Source organism: Podarcis bocagei (genome assembly GCF_964188305.1).
Source record: "Podarcis bocagei genome assembly, chromosome: 9".
Lineage (NCBI taxonomy): Eukaryota > Metazoa > Chordata > Lepidosauria > Squamata > Lacertidae > Podarcis > Podarcis bocagei.
Window position 1 is genome coordinate 29,193,285 of NC_138134.1, and position 24,181 is coordinate 29,217,465.

Below are 24,181 nucleotides of genomic sequence, written 5' to 3' on the forward strand. Positions count from 1 at the left end.
AGCTCAATTACACTGTACCTTGTTAAATAGATGGTCTGTTTTTCACAGTGTAATTACTCACATAGGGAAAGTCACAAAATAATTAGGGAGGAATGTTTAGACAATGTGTAATTCTTTTACGTGTAAGAATTTTTGACATGCAGCACTTATTAAGTAATTACTAGGATTGATTTCTGCATCAGCACTAATCTTTATTTGGTAGCAGCTTGAAAGTCTGTTTGTAAACATATGAAACAAGTTGGCTTATATTGTACTGTACTGATTGATGCAATGATCACTACAGACTGAACTAAGCCAGTACTGGACTAAATCAGATTACATGTTTAAGCTACCTAAGGCATCCTAAATAGACTTTTCCCTGTAGCACACTTCCAATGCACTTTATATCTGAACATTTAGTAGCGTCAGAGTAAACATTGCAGATGTGTCCATATCTTAAAAGCTCAATCTTAAACACTTCTCAGAAGTAAGTTCTATTGAAATCATTAGGGCTTACTTCCAGGTAAGTGGGGTTAGGATTGCGGCCTTAGTCACTTTCCATTTATTTACACATATAATGTATGCCTGTGCCAAGCTCTTAACATCGTTCCATTCAATTCACTTCTCATTTTGTTTAAAAATAAAGACTGTATAGTTTTCCCGTCATAAAATACAGAACATTCAGAGAAGAACTACAAGTTACAAAGAACAAAACTCTGCTGAAAATGGCAGCCCCATGCCAAACGCTCCCGATTCAACTTAACTCTAATATATAATGTCACTGCAGTGTGTCTTTTCCTACTCCTGCCAGCCAACATAGAGCACTGAAATTGGGGAAATACATGCTGCAACTGTATCAGAACATGAGGAAAGCTGAATTAAGCATTATGGACAATGAGCTTGCCCTTTTTGGCAACAGTCCTGTTTTCATTAAACATGCCATTCTATCACCCAGTTGCTAGAAAAAAAATAATGATGGCAGAAGTCAGCCATTTCCCCATACTTCTTACCTAACGTAGACCAGGCAATTTATGATTCTATTATTCACCCACTAGCAGTTGGGCAACAGTTGACTTGGATATATTAGATCCCACCATGGTCAATATGTGTATGTCCAGCTATCAGCTGAGCCCTTTCAGCCTTATTCCCAACAACTTTCTAGTCATCACATCACAGCCATGTGCCTCCCATTATGTAACCATACTTTCCACCACAGATGTGGCAGAACTGTCTCCTACCTCAAGACATATGAGTATGACTGACAGCAGTAACAGCTATTTCTGTAGGTTATGGGATGGTCATATCTGGCAAGCTCCCACTGCCTTTCCCCACTCAGTAACCTGCATGCCTTTTATTGAGTGGGTCACAGTGTATACTTGTCATGGATGCAGAGGAGTGGTGGAAGGCACCAGCTGGGGAAACCCCAGAACATGCGGAGAAATGAAGAGGGAGGAGCAATAAAAGAAAAGACGGTGGAGCCTTAGGGGAAGAAAGCAGTGGGAAGGCGGGGACCTTCAGTCCTCACAACTGCCTCATTGGGGCAAGACCTACTGGGAAGGGTTGCTGTGATCACTAATACTGAGCTATTTTTTTCTTTGAATAAGGAGTTAACTTCACTGACATCAGGTGCTCTATTGCTGACTTATGCCTGACTCCAGCTCCTGAATACTATTACTTGTATTGGAGCTGGAGCACAGAGCAAAGCATTAGGCAGCAGCAGCAGGGATGGACTGGGATGGACAATGCTCTGGCTGGCATCACTGGTGTCAGGTGACTGCACGACTGGCCCATGGGCCAATTTTGCTGCTGGTCTTAGAATAAGAGAATCTGAAGGACCCAATGGTCTTCTAGTACAATCCCCTGCAATGCAGGAATCTCAGCTAAAGCATCCATGCTAGATGGCCATCCAACCTTTGCTTAAAGACCTCCAGGGAAGGAGAGTCCACCACCTCCCGAGGGAGACTCTTCCACTGTCAAATAGCTCTTACTGTCAGAAAGTTTTTCCATATGTTTAGTCAGAATCTCCTTTATTATAACTTGAAGCCATTGGTTTGAGTCCTACCTTCCAGAGCAGGAGAAAACAAGCTTGCTCCATCTTCTCTGTGACAGTCCTTTAGTATTTAAAGATGCCTATCATATTTCCTCTCAGTCTCCTCTTTTCCAGGCTAAACATACCTAGCTCCTTCAACCATTCTCATAAGGCTTGGCTTCTAGACCCTTGATCATCTCTGTTGCCCTCCTCTGTACACGCTCCAGCTTGTCAACATCCTTCTTAAATGGTGGCACCCAGAACTGGACACAGTATTCCAGGTGTGGTCTGACCAAGGCAGAACAGAGTGGGACTATTATTTCCCTTTATCTGTTGATGCAGCCTAGAATAGTGTTAGTTTGTTTTTGTTTTTTGCTTATGGTCCACCAAGACCCCTAGATCCTTTTCAAATGTTCTGCTAGTAAGCCAGATGTCCCCCATCCTATATTTGTGCATCTGATTCTTCATGCCTAAGTGCAGAAACTTACATTTGTCCCTATTGAAATTCTTGTTAGTTTGTGCCCAGTTCTCCAAATGCTAAGGTCATTTCGAATTTTGATTCTGTCTTCTGCGGCATTAGCTACCTTTCCCAGTTTCATATCATCTGCAAATTTGATTAGCATCCCCTCAATTACTTCATCCAAGTCGTTTATAAAGATGTGGAACTACAATAGGACCAGGACAGAACCCTGTGGCAGCCCACTTATCACATTTTTCCAGGATGACAAGGAACCATTAATTGGGTTTGGTCTTGTTGGAGAACAATGAAACCCACCAATCAGTTATTGAGTCGTGAGGGTGACTGAATGATTGGGGGGATGAGACAACTTTCTAAATGGTGGGGAAGAGAGGCTTTTCTCAAATGGCACTGATGGAGCCTTTTCTCAAATGGCATTGATGGGGGCAGAGCATCTTTCCCTCCACCAACTGTCTGTTGCTCAAAGGTCCACAACAATCTAAATGGCAAAAATCCCAAAATATAACATCATTATACTTCCTTTTCCTTTCGCTGTAACTTGTAGCAGTGTTCCAGTATTGAATGTCATGAAATGTTAACTATCTTGTAGCAAAAACTAGTTATCTGAACAGAATGTACTAGAAATCATCAATTATAATGATCTGATTCTTTATCTTTTTTTTAATACCAATACATTAGCAGTTTCAAGAACACATCTCTTTCTCACTCTGTTTGTCACAAATTCCATGAAATTGTCAATAATGATAGTGAAAATGAAGTTTTATATAGAAGTTTGCATTCATTAGTCATAGCTGAAGAATGTCGCAGCTGCAGCTGCTGCTATAATGTATATATATTCATTAAATGCACAATAGATTCTCCCCTTGTTCTTTACTTTAAGTAGGAAGCCGCCCACATAAGGATAGAGATAATGGATACCAAAGTACAATGCACAGATTTGAGGCAAAAAGGAATGAGAGGAGGGATAAAGGAGCATTCTTCTTAGGCAAGATGTCTAAAAAATGGCAGAAATGGGAAATTGAGTCATATCATTTCTATAATTTGGAACTGTGATGGGCAGAAAAGTGAACAGAAAAGGCTTCTTCTATCTTCCTCCACAGTGACAGAGGTCACCTGTACACTGTGAATGGGAAAACAGATTTAAAGAAAATAGTGCAGTAAATACAGTATTCATCAACCATTTAAATAAGGTTTTCCATTTAAAAACTATTGATCTGTTAGCCAAAAGGGCATGGACTCTTTGAAGTTTTAGAGAAACTTAAAGGGCAACATCAGGGAAAGTCAATAAAATATAATCCCTTTATGTGATTTGTGTTTTAAAAGCTCCTACAACAAAATTAATATAGTGTTTGACTTTTATATATTACCTGGCAGAGGCAGATGCAATATGAAATCCTAATACAACTTTCAAAAAAGATAAACACATTGCACATGATCTGGTAGATTTCAATAGGAGGGAATCATACATCTTCAATATAACACAAGGAAAGCCTTAAGCACGTTCAAAGAAAGGCAAACAGGCCACACACAACTAACACATACAACAATTTAGCCATTCTAGTTTCTTTGTCGCCTATGTAATAATTTACAGTCCGCAGATGCTCAAGAGTTTTTTTCAGGGACTGGGTTTGCTCCCAGAATTGACCCTGTTGGGAATTATCAGCCAGCAATCAGGTTGGCTGATTCAGGATACATACCCAATGCCCATGCCAAAGCCATTTTTCACCCGTAATCAATAAAGCAATCTTGTTTCACTGTAAAGTTAATTCCACCTCCACTGATGAACATCAAAGCCCCGTCCCAAAGTGACTATTGCATCCATTTTATGGGTGTTGTCCCATAATGTAATATCATGGGATGGGAAGATATCTCTTGTGGCTGCTGTAGCTCCAGATGAGCCAGCAGTAGTAGTAAATGGCCTAGGCCCTAGAGGGAACTGCAGATCTGGGAGTAGTCACAAGACCATCTGTAAGGAAAGTAGATGATAACACCCGCCACAGCCAGACTATATAACACATGTGTTGGCCTGTGAGGTGATTTCGAGTAATATCCCTTGGCCTTGCCACAGACAGCAGATCACTGCCAGTGGGGGAGACCTCTTTGAGGTAACATCAGTTGTAGTTGCTGCTAATGAAGGCAAGGCTGCTAATGGGTAGGGTTCTCCCCCTACAAAAAAAAAAAAATCAATTTCAATGGGCAGATCACTGCCTGATGTACCAGTTTAGGTTTGCTGGAACTAATGATCTCTAAAGGGTAGGAACTCAATTAATATGCTCCCTGCTTGGAGACTTTTGGATCTAGAAGGATTCCTGAATGCTGTGGATTCCTTGATCTGTGGAATGGGGAGGTGACTCAGACAGTTGACACAATCACTATGAGGTATTCTCTCTTACTGTTTTTGAAAGACAAAGAGCAATGAAGTGCTTTGATAGGCAGAGTGATGGTGGAGAAAGACGTGGGATGAATCTGAATCTGTTAAGAGCCCATATTAACACTGGCTTGATGGCAGTGAAGGCAGCAAAGAGATCGCATAGTGTAGCGTCACCAAATGGAACCATATTCCATGTAGGATAACAAGCGGTTTTTACATTCTGGACCCCATAGTAAGTATGTGTGCACAGTAGACAAGGCCTATGCAAGGTTACCAAATTTTTAATTCTTCACAGCTATTAAAGATGCAAAGCGCTGCATCACATGCGACTTGGCAGTTCTCGGTTTTCTTCCTTTTAAAATTGACACTGAAATTTCAATAAAGGACGGAACAATTGTGAAATGAGAGAGAACCTTAATAATATTGATATATGTAAAAGGCAAGCTAAACAGAAGTAAGATTCTCTCTTACCATTTTCACCAGAAGGCAATGACACAGTGTGTGTTGGCACAGTATCAGAATTCACTTTTCCATTTTCAAATGTGTCATTTTCAGTCTGCTGTAACTGCCAGTTGAGGCCAAATAGATGCATTGCTGGGGACAAAGAAAATATATCATTTAATAATTCATGAGAGATAAGAAACAATCCACACTAAACCAGTAGTGAAGTTTGCCTTTTACAAAGAACATCTAAGTTTTGTATTTTTAAACACAGTAACAGGCATGTTCGTTCACATAAGCATTTAATTTGTTCAGAATTTGTTTTTGGTTTAGGTAATACCGTAATTACTGAATCCACTTCAAAGACGCAAAGCAGTTTTAGCAAGAATAAATAGTTCTGGTCGCTAAACATAATGCAGGTCACCACCATGGCACAACTCTGTCACTTCTTACTATAGCATAATTCCCACATCACTCTCCATACTTCCCTTACCTTCCCAGAGCAACTCACTTCATCTTAAAACAAATGGTTTCCTGGAAGTGTTGAGACAGTGTCTTTACCCTCCAGATTACTAGTAGTTACCTGAAGATTCTTCCTGCATTGCCTCACTGAACTGCTTCTGAAGTAACAGCCTTGTTGATTTGACAGGGCGGATGGTTCTCTGTTTTGCCATGCTGTGCTGTGGCAGTTTCACAGCGATGAAACATAGCAAGACAGGAAGCATTGCCTAATTATTATCCCACCCAGTCCCAGGTGAGTATTTTTGTTCCGTTTCAAGCTATCAAAGGCATGTGCTTTTCAAGGGTGTGAAAGTCGTTGTGAAATTCTGTCTTCCTTTCAGAGCCATCCTAATTAGTATCACTAGCCTGGTTGATGGCACTGGTAATAACTATGAACAATACATATGGATCATTTCATTGTTTCCCACTTTTCTGTTGCTCTCATAACCAGAAAGTTGAAATTTTCTCTAAGGTACATAAATAAGTATTTGTTTCAGATCTTTGATTCTAAGATCTATTTCCTTTTCTACATTTATTTCCTTTTCTACATCTTAATAATTACTTATTCCCAATACCACTCTTCCTGTCTAAACATCATATCTGGAACACTGCCAGATTTACACATATTATGAATACCCTGCACATGAAATTCCTTTTCATGACTTGCCTACTGCTTATGTTTTATTGTTGCCTTAGTTTACTATGAGTATGCAGAATCCCCAAGGCCAATGTACTGTCAGTTAAACTGTCTCAATATCATGGTTTCAATAGGGGGAAAAACCCAAAGACTGATTCCCACTTGGGCATGTGTGTTCTAAATATTCATTACTTAGAATGTTTCAACTAGTCTGATTTAATACTTAGCAATGTCGATTATTGTGAATGTCAGAAATCTGAAGCTGTGGATATAGTTTTTAACATTCTTCCAGTATATGTTGACAACTACCAGTGAATATTAACAATCACCGCTGAAGAGTTATCATCATTTGCTGATGAAGTTTGACAATCTCCAGGGTCTGATGTTTACAGTAGCATCTCCATTCACTCCTACATTTATTGCTTTAATTTCCGAGAGAAAATTAATTAAAAGACCTTGCTTTCTTTACAGCTTCTGCCTCGGTCACTTTGTAAGATAAAAATAAAAATGTAGTTTTCTGGCTATCTTTGCCTGTTATTCAAAGATGGTGCATATATACTCATCACATTCTTATTTTATTTCGTCTGTTTTATACTTCTTGCCTCTGAAAGCTCATGCCATATTATGACAGTTAGCCTTTATGGTATTATAGTTTGTTTTTCTTTTTGCTGTTACAGTTAACATCACTCTTCTGGAATTTTAACATTTCACGATAATGTGTGGATTCAACTACTAGGGGGAAAAGGACAACAGAAGCTGAGGTGTTTGTTAGATATAACTAATGTAGCGTGCTTCAAATTTATCTTCTGAAAGCAAAAATGTACCCATCAAATCTAGCTCCACAATGAATGCAGTTCATGCTCTCATGAAAACTCTCCTAGCCTTTCTAATACTGCACCCATATCTCTTGTCACTGGATGGCAGAAAGCATAATATATTCTTGTGAGTGGATTAGATCAATCCATCAATTTGGAGTTTTATCAATGGAAGATCTAATCTTGATTGTATAGTTTCCAATTCTGTTTTCACACTACAATCTACAAAAATATGTCAAGATGATGTTGTGGATTAATTTTCTGAAACTTGCTATTTACCCCAAAAAAGGTTAGAGAATATCTTAACAAATATTTTTCATTTTTCATTTCACAGTTGTTCAGCAACAGTTAAAAGAGGAGTTTCTAGACTTGCTTTTAGTTCACCAAGCAGGCATATAATGCACTTGTCTAAAAATTGCAATGGTTATTTCCCATGTTACATTAATCTGGATAAAATGTTAATCAGTGCCATTACTTATGTACTCAGCATCCAGTCTCGATTGAAGGAGTGTGTTTTGAGAGGGATAGGGAAACAGCTTTTGTGTATTTTCTGTCCACAATGCAGTAGTTATTCCCTACGGGTTCCTTTAAATACTTTCACCCTTCACAATGTTTGAACACATTCATCTTCTAATACACCAAACCTCAGTTTTGTAAGTTTTATTTGAAGTGGCTATAGGAAAATAAAAGGGATATTGGAGAATGAATAAGAGAACCTTTCATTGGGAATGGAAAACTATGCTTCAGGTAGGTACAAGAGTATTTTTTCTCCATTCCTGCAATGAAAGGTCAGCAGATTGGGACATACCAGAGCTATCCCAATCTGGTTGACTTGGTGAGAGTGGAGGGATGAAGCAGAGGCTTAGCGGATGTGGGGAAGAGCCAAAGAAAAGGGTGGTTTGCATTCCCGATCTCTGGACCAAAAATTGAAGTAGAAAAAAACAGCTGTTCCCACTAGCCTACTCTGGGCTTCTCCAGCTAAGTTTCCGCCCAAGAGAGTGATGAGTCACAGAGCCATGACAAAAAGGATCCTGGCTTCCTGAAAGCAGATGAGGTATTTCTAAGAGGGGCAGTAAAAGGCTTCTATAAAGACAGGAGTAAGTCAGGAGAGAAGAAGTTGGGAGCAGAATGTGATTTGGCTACACTCAATGAAGGCAGGAACAAAATAAGAGACTTGGGAGTCCCCAAACGTTGTTTCCTGACTTAAGACTGTGGGTGGAGCAATCAACCCAATCTGCTGACCTTTCATTGCATGAATGGGAAAACTTGTGTTCCATAAAGTTATCTATGGAGGATAGTGCATTTACAATATTAAATATCTCTCTCACATATACAGTCCTATCAAATTAGCATTCTCATTGTGCCTTGTACTCCGTAAAACTGGAAAGGTTTTACATCCCCTTGAATCATAAATCAGAAGAAAAAAAACTTCATTGTTTTAAATTTATATTTTAATTTTATAATTGGTTTAAATTGAAAAGTGAATGATGAATGAAGATCATGATAGAGTTCATTTTAAATTGTTAAATGTGAAATTCAAGATGTACAATCCACAATGGCTGATTAACATATTAACAGATGTGGTGGGATTAAATTGTGTGTGAATCTGCCCATCAAACTCATCTCATGCATACAGGCTATTAGTTTGTATCTATGTGTCCTATCAATGATAGCCTTCTTTTTGAAGACGTGTCCAGTTCAAATCCAGTTTAGATATAAAGAGTTACAGAAAGCAAATATTATGGCTAGAAAATCGAAACTTCTACTACAACACACTGAGCATGCACACAGTTCACCTGGTCATAGCCTTTTCCCCTAGAGTGAGATATCTATTTCTATTTCAATTCTACATTTGCATCTATACATATAAATTAGCATGTGTGAATCTGTGACTTATTTTGACCTCTTTTGGATGGTGTACTTCCTGCTTCTGCAACAGTGGCCAATCTAGGACTATTAAGCATAGTCTAGGTCTATTCAGCTGCATATTGAATGGTGTTGTGAAACCTAAATGAATGTAGTGGTTTGTTTCCAACACTAATCATTCATCTTTTAAATATATGGTGCTTAAGCATATATTTTTGCATCCTCTTAGTTTGCTATGCAGTGTCATAAAACTATCTACTGCCTACTTTGCATTTTCTTATTTTGCAATGTGGTGTCATAAAACTATCTACTGCCTTGAACTGTACAGAAAACAAAACTGCAGACCAACCTATCTGCAAAAATGCTCACCGAGCTTGTATTCATACACAAATTTTCACATGGAGTTCTTAAGCCATTTGCTATGTGTGATACTACTTCATAGAAGTAAATCAAAATAATTATCTTGCCTGATTAGTTTTAATATCAAGGAGAATCCTAATGTTTTACATCCAAGCATTCAAAATGCAAGTGCTCATGTAAGCTTTACAATCATAACACATTATAACCTACCATTATATGAATCTACAATGGAGACTACAGATATCCTTTGGGATTTAACTATATATTTCTAGTGGGAAAAATATTTGCAGGTGTGAGACTAAATTGTCAAAGCAATATGAGTAATAATCATAAGGTAGGTTATATGGTTTGCACTATGCTGTTCTGCAAGTTATATATAGGCAAGTCATAGTTCATCATCTATTAAGCAAAACAACTTCAACCCTGAGATGCACAGCCTGGCATTCTGAACTTTGTACATACCAAATACATATGGTTGCTCCTAAATTGTTTTCATTCATTTTTAAATAACTTGCTAATAGCATAGGCGCACTACCAATATAATTCAATGACTATGAAGTATTAGCTTCCATCTCTGTGGTATAAATGGCTTAGCTGGGTATAGCTACCAGTGGATGAAATTGAACCAAAGATTATTGTGCCAATGCAGGGATAGTAAACTCTTTTCTGTGGTGGACTGCTCATCTACCAGATCCAATAGTGAGTGCAGTTAGAGTTAAATTGCTTAGTGCCTCCTATTTCTATGCCACCCCCTCCCTTTTCTTCCCCCATCACCACCCTAACCCTAACCTATTTTTAGGTGTCAGGCATTTAATATATATATATATATATTCACCAGACTTCTGGCCCTTCATTTGGAGGGTATTAGGTACTTGTGGTCTCTTTCTTTCTTATCCTTTAGTTGGGTGGGTTAGACCTGTCTTTATATATATATATTATGGACATGTTTTTAGGTTTTCATTTTGTTTTCATTTTTCAACTTGGTTTTAATGTTTGTATCATTTTGTGAGTTGATTTGGGTCATTTCTCATGAAAAACTGAATAATTAATCATAATCATAATAATATCATAATAATACTTAAATAACAAATGATCATTGAACATATATACATTATTGAACACAATCTGTGGTGGCAATCTGGTAATCATGGTGTAGCAGAGGGGAAAGCACAGCTCTGCAACAATTTTCGGAGCAGGGCTGAAGAAGTCAACTGCAAGAGGACCAGAGTAATGATGGGTCTTTCTGGCTCTGACAAGTCAATAAGGTGCTAATGAAGCTTTCAAATTTGTGACAGATTATCACAGGGGAAGTCAGAGAATGAGGTAAACAATCGAGGAAAGGCAATGAATGCAAAGCGCACAGGGGAAAAAAATCCAAATATCAAATGTCATTATAGACAACAGGTTGCCAATTAAGAACAGGATTCTGACTAGTTTCTAGTGCAATTCCTGAGCAGCAGCTCTCTGTAATCACCCATAGCACCAGGCTGCCAGCCACATTTTCAACTTTAGAACCTCCAGAGACTTTTTAAATACTGTAACAAAAGGTATCTTCTAGCAAACTCAGGTGGTAAATGCTTTCAGGTTGTAGCCAAAACAGGGTCATTGAGAAATTAAGATGGAGTTGTCAGCAGCCTCAGAAGATCCAGAGGTTTTGCAGAAGCACCACAAAATCTTTAGGCAAAACAATATGAGGAGACCAAAACAACAATCCCAAAACAGCCCAAGGAGGACAAAGGATGCTGAGTGGCTACAGAGTGTCTGCTGCAAATGGAAAAGTGGGGTGGTGAGCAGAGTATTCTGGAAGATGGCATGGCTAGCTGGTGGGCAACCTGAACAGGAGTACTCTATATTTTACTTCAATTATATCTGAATTCAATTATATTCCTTATCATCACTCACAGCACTCATATTAACACCATAATCTCCTTTAGTTAGAAGGCTGGACTAGTACTCTACAAAGGTTTATGGTATACAGACTAGGCAATGCGTACAGACTAACATAAATAACAAGATTTTAGTTTAAATCAGGGGAACCAGTGGCAAACCAGATGTTTTACTATAACTCTCTTCATCCCTGGACATTCACCATGCTGGCTAGGGTTGCAGGCTCCCAATCCTTCCTTTAAACAATGAGGTCTTCAAGATGCTGGAACAATAATTTTTTTTTTACTGTGTATTAATCCATACAAGCTTGAAGTATAGGTCATATTTTAAATTTAAGAAAAGATTAGATGCCTAGATTTTAAGTCACAAGTAAACAGGAAAGTAAGCAGGGAAAGGTGCTCAAAATGAAAGTGTAGAAAGTAAAAAACAAAACACAGAAAGACATAAGAGTCGAGCTAACAAAAAGAACCGCACTAATAGCATGATAAAATTTGAAATGAATTAATGATGCTCCACAGACTTTATACTACTTTTAGCTCTCTAAGGAAACTTTCTACTTGTAAAATATCTAGATAATTATTCATCTCTCTTCTAGATTATCAGATAAGATAAGATGGTCAACCTTTCTGGGGGTGAGGGGGGGAATCACTATATGCATATATCTATGTTCCGTTAGGATTTTAGGGGTGGCTTGCTCAAAATTTAATTTGGTATTATCAAAAATGCAGTTTCAGTTTGCCATACTGCACAAACCCAGAAAATAAAACGCAGCAGTGTGATTTGCAAAACAACTTTGTGATAAACCCTTCAGTTGAAAATGAGCCTATTTCAAGGTGGAGGTTGGTGATGATTGGTGAACCATTATACTTTAAATTCCTTGATATCTTATCATGTTGCTTTTATCCTTCTGACTGCCAATTATCTTGCTTTATCTCTTTTTGTACAGGCTGCTTGCCCCACTGAGTATTTTCTTTTTAGTGCCACTGACAACAACAACATGCGACACTTGCAACACCAATCAAATATTAATAGTGTGCAGTGCTGAAATTGTAAATATTGTATTATGCTTTGAGCTTTGTATGAAGTGGAAGGCATTTCCATGATAACTATTTCTCAAAATATTACTGGGGGTGATTGCCTATGACAGTAGAAAAACTATCTGGGATTGATCTCCCTTTACTTAGGTCCACCAAACCTAAGAATACAGCATTTCTTAAAAAAAGGTTACCTTCAGAATTCTTATTAAAACTGTATTTTTTTAAAAAAAATAATATTATACCCTTTGCTTCTTTAAAAAGAGTTCTAGAAACACTTTTTGTTCCAGCTGAGGCAGATGAAGGTGTCCTGTTGTGCTGCTGCAAATGCACCATGGCGTTTCTTCTTTCTGTGCTCCTTCCAGAGGTCATTTCTCCTCTGATCACTGCTATGGATGCACAACCTGACTGTCTGTCTTCAGGCACTGTGGTTTTCTTCAAAGGATTCCCACATGGCAGGATTGATGTTGCCAGGCTTCTCTTCACACTTGCAAACATCTTTGTAACACACAGTTGGTCTGCCAAAGGCCTAGTGCCTGAAGCCAGCTCCTTGTAGAGCGTGTCCTTGGGGAGCCTGCCATCTTCTGTTCTGTGGACATGACCAAGCCAGCACAGACGTCACTGAGATAGGACTGTAAACATGCTGGCAATGTGGGCTTGGGACAGCACATCTTTGTTTTAGATTCTGTTCTGCCGTGTGATGCCCAAAATCTTCCTGACAATGCGCATGTAGAAAGCGTTGAGGTGTAGCTTCTGGCAGGTGTAAATTGCTCATGACTCACTTCCATAAAGCAGTGTGCTCAACATGCAAGCCTGGTATATCTGAAGGGCACCAAATTGGTTGCTTCTGGACTACACAAACAAGTCCAGGCAACCAGTAGTAGAATAAAAGCCACAAAGTAGACAAGTGAAGCACCCATCTAGTGGGGTACCCAGTGGTGAACTTACAGACTGCCACCAATTTCTACCTAGGGTTGCAATATGTCTGGAATCTCCTGGACATACCTGGAATACTGTAGTCGGCAGCAGGGTCCTGGCAGAAATCTGCAAAATCTAGACATATCATTGATTGCTTTTCAAAAATGGCAAAACAAAAAGCTCAACAACTTTTGTGTCCAGATTATTACTTTTTGAAATGTGGCAAACCTATTTCTACCACACTTTAAAAATCTGGTATTTGGGGGTATTTTTGCCATAATTTTGCTGCCACTGTCCATAGTTTAGGTGAGTTTGTTGCACCCCCTTTGGGAGAATGAACTGAGATGCTGAGGCACCTGAAGTGATAAGGGATACAGGTGGCTTTAAAAGACTGGCATTGCCTTCCCTGTCCTTATTGTTTCCTGCATGGCAGCCCACCCAACCTCTTGTACCCCCATAATTTAAAGTACGGGATTACTTTCCCATTTCTGGGACCAAGTAATAACCCCACAATCAGCAAAACAAATCTCATTTCTTATTTGCCTAATTCATGTGGTGGGATGGGGAGATAGGGTAATTTGGTTGGTTTGGTGCAACACTCAGTTTGACACAGCTAGCAAGTGCACTATAGTCATGAAGGGAGTTAAATATAGGCTACCTTAGTTACGGTAATTGATTTCTGACAGCTGACCAACAGGAAGTGTTATGGAAGAAGAATTACTCAGTTTGAACACATCTACTGCTGTCCAGGCATGATGCAATGGGTTAATTAAAACCCATTTTTTTGCTCACTGCAGTTATCTTTAAGGTAAGTGGATGAGTGGGCAAGAACAAAAAAAGTCATATTTGTGCTCATAGTTGATCTTGATAAGTTGTTGCATTTTTTGCCCTTTACCTCATTTGTCTTGCATCTTCATTTTTGGGGAAGAGAAATAACCCTTTGCAAACTATAAATCAAAACAACTGAAAATAACATGCTGGCAGCCATCACCATAAGAAGTGTCAATGATACTCATTAGAGCTGTATTTCTCATTGGCTTGCTGCCTGCACTACATGGTCCTTGTGATTACTGTGTCATAGTAAAACACCCTTTGAATAAAGATTTAAATGTCACGATATTTAATGTACTGCAATACAAATTATGATTTTGCTATGATATGTTTCAGTTGTGTCACTCCTCAGATCAGCTCAAGATGGATGGGTTTACTCAAGGGTTCACAGAAGCAGTAGTAAGACATGGTCTCATGCACCAATGAGCTGCTTAATCTAATCAAGCAGGATTTATGATGCTGACATATATATATATATATATATATATATATATATATATATATATATATGACAAAATGCATTTTACATTGCTATTGCTATTTAAATATTTGTTTTACTACAGGAAAAGGCTGCTTGGCATACATTTTCCTTTTGACCCTTGGTAATTCAGTAATGACTTTTGAAGTTAGATGTTAATAAAATGCAGATGCACCTGCAGACATGACAGCTGCTGGGAGGTTCGAACTGCAGAAAAGGCTGACAAATAGGTTACGCTCAATTTTAGTCAAAACACTTCTGATGAATAAACCTACTTCACAGTCATAATGCCACATCAAAACATTATTTAACCCTTAAACATTATTTATAACATCTCAATTAGTAATAACACATTACAGTATTTATAATTATTGGAGCCAGTTTTTTACAGAGTACTTTTTTGTTCATACAGGTGGTCTGAACTGTCCCCAAATTGTCCCTTCCATTGAAAAAAAGCTTAAGAGAAGAAACATAAATAAAACAGGGCCAGTAAAATGCATTGACATAGGATTGTTTGCAGTGACACATCTGTCCTGCAGTCTTGTGTCCATGAAAACACACTAAAGGACTTTCCAAAACATATAACCAAAATCCAGAATATGAAATAAGCAGCCAGCAATGTACTGAAAGCCACAAGTCTCTGGTAAATGTGTTGGTGATCACTTTTTAATTTGGTACCGTGTAAATGCAGCCCAGAATCTGTTACAGTGGTACCTCCGGTTATGAACTTAATCCGTTCCGGAGGTCTGTTCGTAACAGGAAACCGCTCGTAACATGAGGCGCACTTTCTGTAATGGCGCCTCCCACTGCTGCTGCACGACTTCCGCTCGCATCCCGGGGCAAATGTCGCAACAAGGGGCATCTACTTCCGCGTTAGCAGAGCACGTAACCCGTAGCATTCGTAAGGGGGACAGTACGTAATACGAGGTTCCACTGTGCTGTCAAAATTCTTTGTCAAGACTGATTAGCTTTAATTTGCTAAGCTGATATTGCAATGCTACGACCAGGATATTAAGCTGGGCAGGGGGCTGGCTAACATAAATTAGTCATCCCTGCCCTAAAGTGTACGTTCACACACTCTGGGAAGGGTCTAAATATAGTAAAGTGGCTCATAATAAGATTTTCCCTCTCCCAATTTTTTTCTCAGCCTGGGTTTTTTGTGCATTGAAGACGACATGCTCAGATCACAGTTACTGGACATACTTGAGAAGTTGTGGGGATTTTGCTCCCCCCCCCCCCACAGGCAAATGAAAGAACCCAGCCCAACAGTTTTCTGTCTCCTGCAATATCAGCCCCTCATTACAACAACAGAGGAAAGATGGGGATTATGTCAAGGGTAAGGGATAAAGGGGACTGTTTCTCACTTAAACTGCAGACCGTGTGGCATAGGATTATTTAAGTCTGAAGATTTCTTTGGAAAATATTGGTCTGCTAAAAAAATAGTATTCAGTAGTATTTAAGTATGCTTAAAAGTATGTTATAGTTGCTTCCTTTAATTGCCTTTCACCTTTTCAATGAAGAAAAGTAGAAGCATGTTCAACATTTTTAGGATACATTTTATTTGTTCTCATATATAAATTACACACCATTCCTAAGAGTTTAAGCAACTTGTCCCCCCCAAAAAAAATCTTCCTTTCTGCTTTTCTCTACATTCTGGGGATTAGATTTTTGGCTTTGCTCAAGCCACTTTTTGGTTTCCCATTCACTTTCCTATGTTTTCTCTTGCTTCCCTCTTTGTTGTTCTCCTGTCTCCTTGTTGTGACCTCCTGGCTTTTCCCTCTCTCTCATGTTGCGTCCCTTTGTTCCCCCATTTCCTTTCTCTGAATCACTGCATCACCAAAGGCTTTGTTGTCATGGTATTGGAAGAATGACACGACACACCAGTCCCTCACTGCATACCCTTGTGCCAGCTAGCCAAAACAGCTGCATGGCTGAAAGGTCGGAGAGATGAGGAAGCTAGGTTTCCTTCTGCACTACTGCAGGCAACAAAAAAAGTCCTTTAAAAATGCATTTCCTTCACTTGAACAATTAAATAAATACAGTGACTTGGAATGCACGCCAACTTATATTCTATATCTATGCTAGACGGCATGACTGTATTAGTTCTACTACAAAGCCCATTTATGAATCTTCTGTGAGAAAGTGCTTTGTGTGCCTCAATCAGAATTTGTCCCATTTATGACACCACAATACAGAATTTTAATAGGTTTTCCAACCTTTCATTATCAATATATATTAGCACATTTTTCAGTACAGGTTGCAACTTGTCTCAGTTGGGGTAATGGTTTTGTGTAACATTAGAAACAGCTACAAACTGGCTCTTCAAAAGTGACTTCCTACTACAGCTAATATTTCTACAGCCAATAATTTCTCATCTCACTACTTTGTTTAAAGCACGTTGTTATGAAACAGGTAAATAAAATGGGAAACCATTTCAATTTCATATTAAGTAACTCATTGTGAATTATACTTGGATGGCCTATTAAGTGAGAATTTCATATTACATCCGAAGAGATGGGAAAGCTCCATATACAAGTGAATTTAATCCATTAACTGCTTTATGGACCCCAAAACCTTCAAAGTGTGTCCCTGAGTGCCAGGTTTTACATTTAGGTTGCTGAGTTAGCTGAAATATCAGTAATATCACCAGTACATAAAGAGCTCCCTGTTGAATACATAGAGAAGGCAATCCCTGTGAATTGTTTATTTCAGCAGGCAGATGAACTAGTTATTTGTGATGAAATGCAGCATAGCTATATCCATTCTCAACAGAATCAAATTATATAAAATGCTGTATGGCTCTCAGTTTGAGGAATTATATATATATATTTGAAAAAATATTCTCAACACCTAAGTAGGTATATGGCACAAGTACGGGTATTCTAATACATGCTTCAGCACATTAATATCTCAAATCATTTTTCATCTGTGTGGAAGCACTGCAAGCCATTGTAATTGTGTCATTCTCTATTTAGCATTTTATTTCCTGATATCACAAGTCCTCATTCTTCATTGGTTCTGTCTCACTGGGCAACATCCATAATTGAATGGTGGCTTTGCATGTATCCTGGGGTTTGTTTTATCCCTTATGATGTCCCCCATTATATGGAATGATCCTTAAGTATTTTTCATGACAATTTTGTGTTTTGCAGCACCTTTTAAACAGTGTACCATGCAAGAAAATGTAAAAAATATCAAAACAAAACACGTAGCTGCTTTCTACCCGCCATAAATGGGCCTGTTTTTAAATGATAACATCAACTTACAATAATATACCCCAGCTTGATCACTGAAATCATCTGCAGGAGCATCATTAGTTGGTCTATGAGTTGGCAAGGCTCATTTGACAGCAACAAGAAACTAAGCAGCCCAGTCCTGCTGAATACTCTACCAATTCCATTATATCTAGCTAATTTCAACGTTTTATATAGAATTTTTTTTATTGTATAGCTTCATCCTTCCTCCCAAAGGAGCCCAGGATGACAAACATGAAAAAAACGATAAAAACAATACAAAGATTTAATGTTATTTAGATGCACCCCACTACTGTACAGACAATTTTTAATGGCGGGTTTAATGTACACAGCCTTAAACTTGTCACTGAAAAGTTGCCTTTAGCAGCAGTGCAAACAGATGAGTCAATGGGACTTACAAGATGGTCCAACCCAAGAGGGCTCCTCTAAGGTACAAACAGCACGTTCAAAATGGCACTGTCCCCTTCTTCAAGCATTAGAAGGGTGAGCAAGAGTATCATAAATGCAGGTAAAGGGCCATTAATGGGTTATCTGCCCACCAAGAGTCAACACTGTTTGCTTCAAAATTTAAGAAGTGGAAAAATAAGGTCAGTTCTGCAGCAGTATTTATTATCAACACTATAGTTGACAACTTTTAGACCCCTCTAGGTTAAAGAAAACCATTCATTTAGTTAACACAAAATCTAAAATTAATGCCTTGGTAAGGATAAAAATACATTTGATTTAACAGAATTAAATTTGTAAAAAGGGCTATTAATTGCATGTTTATATTTTCATCTACTTAATATTTTGGGTTGCAATCCAGCCTACACATGATTAAAATCATCATATGCTTGACATCAGTGATACTTAAATCTGCATAACTGCTCAGGAATGCAGGCTTGGCTGTTCTAAATGTTTCAAGACACGTATATATGTAATTTGCTTTGACACTTTGCAGGGGCAGGGAAAGTGGGAGCAGAGTGGGCTATAAATCTAAATAAAAACATAAACTGATTAATGTAACTACACCATCCACCATCTATGGACTATGCTGCTTAAACATGGCCCATACATTGATCACAGAAAATCACAATGTATGCATCAAAGAGGACAAAGAAAATCCACTGAGGACTCAAATAGCAATATACAGCCAAAACTGCCAACATAATTCCTGTAAAACTCCTTTGGCTTTCCTGGGCAACAGGAAGACTTGCAATCTTCTCAAGGCAGCCATATTCCATCAGCAGGGAAGGTGAAAATCTTACATTACTCAGCGGCCTATTTTTTTTTGCATTATTCACCGTGGCTTCTGATTCAACAGGGATCCACTTCAAAGATTTTATTCAGCACAATGCTGTGGCATGGACTGAAACTTAACTAGTTTGTTTCAACATAGAGTCTACCAACATTTTAATTTCATGAGGAGTTTTAGCTTTGTATTAGTTTTTACAACTAAGTATGCATCATGGGTTTTTTTAAAAAAATAAATAGTTCCACTGAAGCTTTAGAATACACACTGTCAATAGTTGAGTATTTTAGTAAAAGGAAATCATTATTCAGAACATGGCAACTTAGAACCGCAAAATTCTATATTATTAAATTATAAATTTATCTGTTTATCATTATGTACACATATTTTCACATATGTAAAAATACTTAAGCTTCTTCTCAGAAACAAATCCCCCCCCCCGCATGAGTTTGCTCACTTCTTAAGCACACTCCCCTTTTTAATAGAGAAATGATGGCTGAATTATGGCCTTATCCTTCCTAAAAAGGAAAGGTAGTGAATTTCTAAATTATAGTTCAATTTTTTAAAATGACATTTCACTTGCCATTTTGAAGGGAAATGGTTACAAAACACAGGTATTTTCTATTCCATCTGAAGGACTTTAAATTAAATTGCTTTCATCGCCTCTATTGTTACCAGCACTTGTGGATAAAAAGACAGCTGTATATTATGCAGTTTGCCAGTGTCCATATATAACCAGAAACCAAGATACATAGATTTATAATGACAATAATCATAAAAAGCAAACTTACCTATAAAGTAAGATAGTAGTATTGCCAGTAGCACAGAGACCCCTACAGCACAGAGTGCTGTACATTTCCAGCTACAGTACTTTGAAGACTTTTTAAATTTAAAAGCACTTCTTGATAAGGTGTTCCTAGGTAGTGGCCGTGTCGGAGGTGAATAAACCGAGCCGGATGCCATGGTGTAACCCGGTGTCGCAGTACTGAACAGTGGTGTTGTCCCTGTTCCTGTTTTGAATAGGAAATGCCTGCAGAAATAAGAAATAAATACAAATTAGATTCCAGGATAGTTAATGGTACTTCTCTTCTTGCTCCTTATTTGCTCATTTTGGGGGATAGCATCTTAACATTTATTCAGGTTTGAGCATTTTTATATACAATGGCCCTGACAGAGATTCTGACTGGCAAAAGATGTAATCTTCTGGATGGGAGAGAGTTACTTTGATTCAGTCCTCTATTCCTATATTAGGGGACAGGTGCTGTTGACGCAGTCAGCGTGTCTCTCTTACTTACGGTGTGCAAGCTGGATGCAGATGGTAAGCCTACAGAAATGTAATTGTGGCGTGCAGATTGCCCTTCCTGGATCTGGGCACTGTGGTACCACAAACAGTGTTAAGCAAACCTCTTGTTCAGAAAAAAATATTCATGGCTTATTTCTGTTGGCTACCAGAACTTTTTGAAGTCCAGAAATACACAGTGTACATTAAAAAATGTTTTAAGCACCAAGATACAAAGTCTCAGTTGAATATTTGTCCTTACACACTCAAGAGGAAATACTGTCTAGAACAGCTCTTTCCCAATTTGTGATTCTTTGTTTATTCTCACATACAGTGGTGCCTCGCAAGATGAAAAGAATTCGTTCCGCGAGTCTTTTCGTCTTGCGATGTTTTTCGTCTTGCGAAGCACAGTCCGTCGCAACTGCGCCTCTTCAAGCGGCTTTAAAAAAATTGCGCAAGACGTTTTCGTCTTGCGAAGCAAGCCCATAGGGAAATTCGTCTAGCGAAGCAACGCAAAAACGGAAAACCCTTTCGTCTAGCGAGTTTTTCGTCTTGCGAGGCATTTGTCTTGCGGGGCACCACTGTATTCCTTAGGTAACAGCCTAAACAACTTGATGACAATGAGACCAAGAAATGCCATTTGCCCAACATTAGCCTAATTTTGTACAGGGGTGGGCAGGTTTGGGGAAGGAAAAAATGTATTTTGGGGGTTTTTTCTGGGTAAGGCAGTTCTACTTGAGTTAGGAGGAAAAAATGTTTTCAAATTATGTTTCTAGAGATGCATAAAGGGTATTATGTAGATTATATATATATATGTCTCAAGGTAAACATGACAGATTTCTTAACATTTTTATAGCATATAAAGGACAATGTCAGTGAAGAAAATGAATAAATTGTCAACCCTGTCAAATACTCATGATACGAACAAGATAGTCTATATTTAACTGTGATCTATGTTGATCTGGCTCAGTATCTCCTGAAGTTAATTATAAATATTGTTAGAGAGGAGGGTATTCATGGTACATGTCCTTTGAAAATAAAAAGATAAAAGGACTGCCTTCCATCCTTAGGGCTGCCATACGTCTGGATTTTCCTGGACATTACCGGGATTTCAAAGGCGGAATTGACGTCTGTGGGGGGATTTCTGAAAGGCAGCACTTTGTCCTGGATCTTAGGCACGTCAACTGAAAAATCATGGTTTTTTGGCGTTTTTGTAAATAAATTAAAAAAGCTCAACAACTTTTGGGGTGTCCTGGTTTTGACTTTGTGAAATATGGCAACTCTATCCAGCCTTCACAGAAACCAACCAAGTTGTATCAAGACTATTGAATGGAGAGAGAAGGTTTAATCTGATGCAAAAAAAAAAAAAAGGACCTGCATACCAAACAGCGAAAGAAGAAAGCTCCCATTACTCCCAATGATCCTGCAGCCACGTTTTTCAGCATTGCAGTATGTGGGGGAAGAATCAAATCCCCCTCTCTGGGTGGCGGTCCCATTCTAATCAAATCCCCCTTCCATTTACTTTTAAGTAAAAAGACTGCATAGAGCCAGGGCTGTCTTAAATATATGCGGTGCAGGGTGCAAAGATCCGCCTAGCACCCCCTCCAGGTTGCCCAGTCCCAGGTGCGCAGGAGGGCAGAGCCGCCAGCCTGCCTCAGTGTCTCGCTGGCTCGGTCGCCCCCGAACTCGTGTCGCAGCGCTGCCCGCAGCAGAAGAGCCTGCCGCAGCGCTCTGACCAACGGGCAGGCTCTTCCCCGGACTCAACTCTCGGGCCTTGGACTCTTGGCCTGGCGCCCCTGAGAGCCCGGGTGCCCTGTACCCCTTGCGCCTATGGGCAAGATGGCCCTGCATAGAGCTGTGCACAATACAGTTAATGTGTGGTTTGACCTCAAACTTAATAAAGATGTAGCAAACCTTACGTTATCTACATCTTAAAAGACTACAGTATTATTGCTATCATCACCATCATTTCTATACTGCCCTTCATCAGAGGATTAAGGGTGGTTTACAATATGAAAACACAAAAATATATAACAATATACCTCCCCACTCCACACACACACAAAGTTTAAAAGGCCATAGATTGTTTAATTAGCCAAAAGCCTGGGAGCAGAGGAATGTCTTTACTGGGTGCCTAAAGAGATGTTTTTAAAAAATCTGATTTCCTAATTTAAGCACTTTTGTGCTGCTTTTGGCTTCTTTGCTAAGGCAATCGAGGAAGGGAGTTTTAAACCAGCTCCCACATAGAATACCATACACCTTCTGTTGTGTCCACATCGAGCACAAATGCACTGAGGCAGCATGTCAAGCCATGGCTTTCCGGAATGGGTAGACTCAGCAATGATCCTACACTTTACAAGCGTCACATAGGTTTTCTACAAACTCCTACGCAGTCACCCTTACCAAGCAGGAGTGTTATATTATGGGAAAGTCTGAGACAGCACACAGTATGGCATGGAGTTTTACATCTTAAACTCCTTGCCATCTTTCTGCTAAAAATGTAAGTGCCTTTACGGAGTTGTCATTTGCAGATCAACTAGGAAATTCCAGGGGAGGGTGCAAAAAAAAGAAAAGAAAAGAAAAGAAGGGGGGGAGACAGAAACCTCCTTAACAAACAGAAATCTGCAATTCAAAATGTGTGCTACAATCCCTATTTCGATCTAAATTTTGAATGAGAGAAACTGCCATAAAAGTTTCTTACTCATACTTAGGTAGCATGTTAATTGTGAATATCATATTGGTAATATTGTTTGTATGCAGCAAATTAATCTAGCAGCATTTTGAAAAGCTTTTCTATTTAATGCCGCTAGAAGTATTAGCAACTAAACAAAATTATGAATCAAGAACTCGTAATTACTTTATACATGTAAACAATTACTCAATTACCTTTTTAAAGTTATTTTGTCTCAAGATATCATATTTGATGAAATAAAATCTGATTTATTTAGAAAAACCAGAAGACTTTTATGATAATGACTTTGCTGTGGTGTGAGCTTTCTAATATTAACTATAATTAAGTTTGAAATCTTTAAGGAATCGGATAACAGAAAGCTGGCTTAAGGCCATGTTTGGATGTCACAGTTTTGTGTGACACGAGCAAGACTGTGAGTCTTGAGCTCATGCAGTCTCCCATTCCGTCTTCTGGTGTGGTTGTGAAAAATTCAAATGTTTTTGCTACTTGGTTTCAAGCTTTCTTGTTTAGCTTCTGTTTCTGCAACTTGGTTTCAAGTTGGTTTGCTTGTACAAACTACAGTCAACGTTAACTACAATTTGTCTATTTGGACATAATGACAAGCTGCAGTTAATCAAAAACAGAAGGGAATGCTTCAAACTCCTCACAGCCATGCTGTGAGAGAAAAAGGGAGAGCACATGAGCCCAAGGCTTGCCTAGATTTGCTCATATAATACTAAAGCATCGTATAGCACAGGGGTGTGGCCCTTTAAGCCTCTCCACCTGGCCTTCAGGATTCTCCCCAGGCCAAATATCCTCTCCACAAGCCATGCCTCCTCACTACCCTGCTTTACACGCTTCCTTAGGGAAACCCAGTCAGATGGGAGATATAATAATAATAATAATAATAATAATAATAATAATAATAATAATAATATTTTGGCCTTACTGGAATTTGTTGTTTAGCTGTTGATAATGCCTTTCAGTTTGGCTAAATGGAAGTTAAAGACGGATGTGTCAGTTTGTGGAGAAACTAGTTTATTGTATAAAGGTAACATTTACACTCATTGCCACACCTACTTTTGCCTCTGGCCCCTTCAATTACTGGCATGTGGTCCTTA

General features: G+C 38.7%; 1 protein-coding gene across 31 annotated transcripts in view; it reads right to left on the bottom strand.

Moving 5' to 3' along the window:
- Nucleotides 1–24,181, bottom strand: part of TENM3 (teneurin transmembrane protein 3) — a 1,319,439-nt gene that overhangs the window by 95,654 nt on the left and 1,199,604 nt on the right. For all 31 annotated transcript variants that reach the window (XM_081208578.1, XM_081208577.1, XM_081208575.1 and 28 more), the window contains 2 exons: nucleotides 19,902–20,140; nucleotides 5,329–5,451 (listed from right to left, as the gene is read on the bottom strand). In XM_081208578.1, the coding sequence (XP_081064704.1) occupies nucleotides 5,329–5,451; nucleotides 19,902–20,140 (362 nt within the window). The remainder of the gene's footprint in view (nucleotides 1–5,328; nucleotides 5,452–19,901; nucleotides 20,141–24,181) is intronic.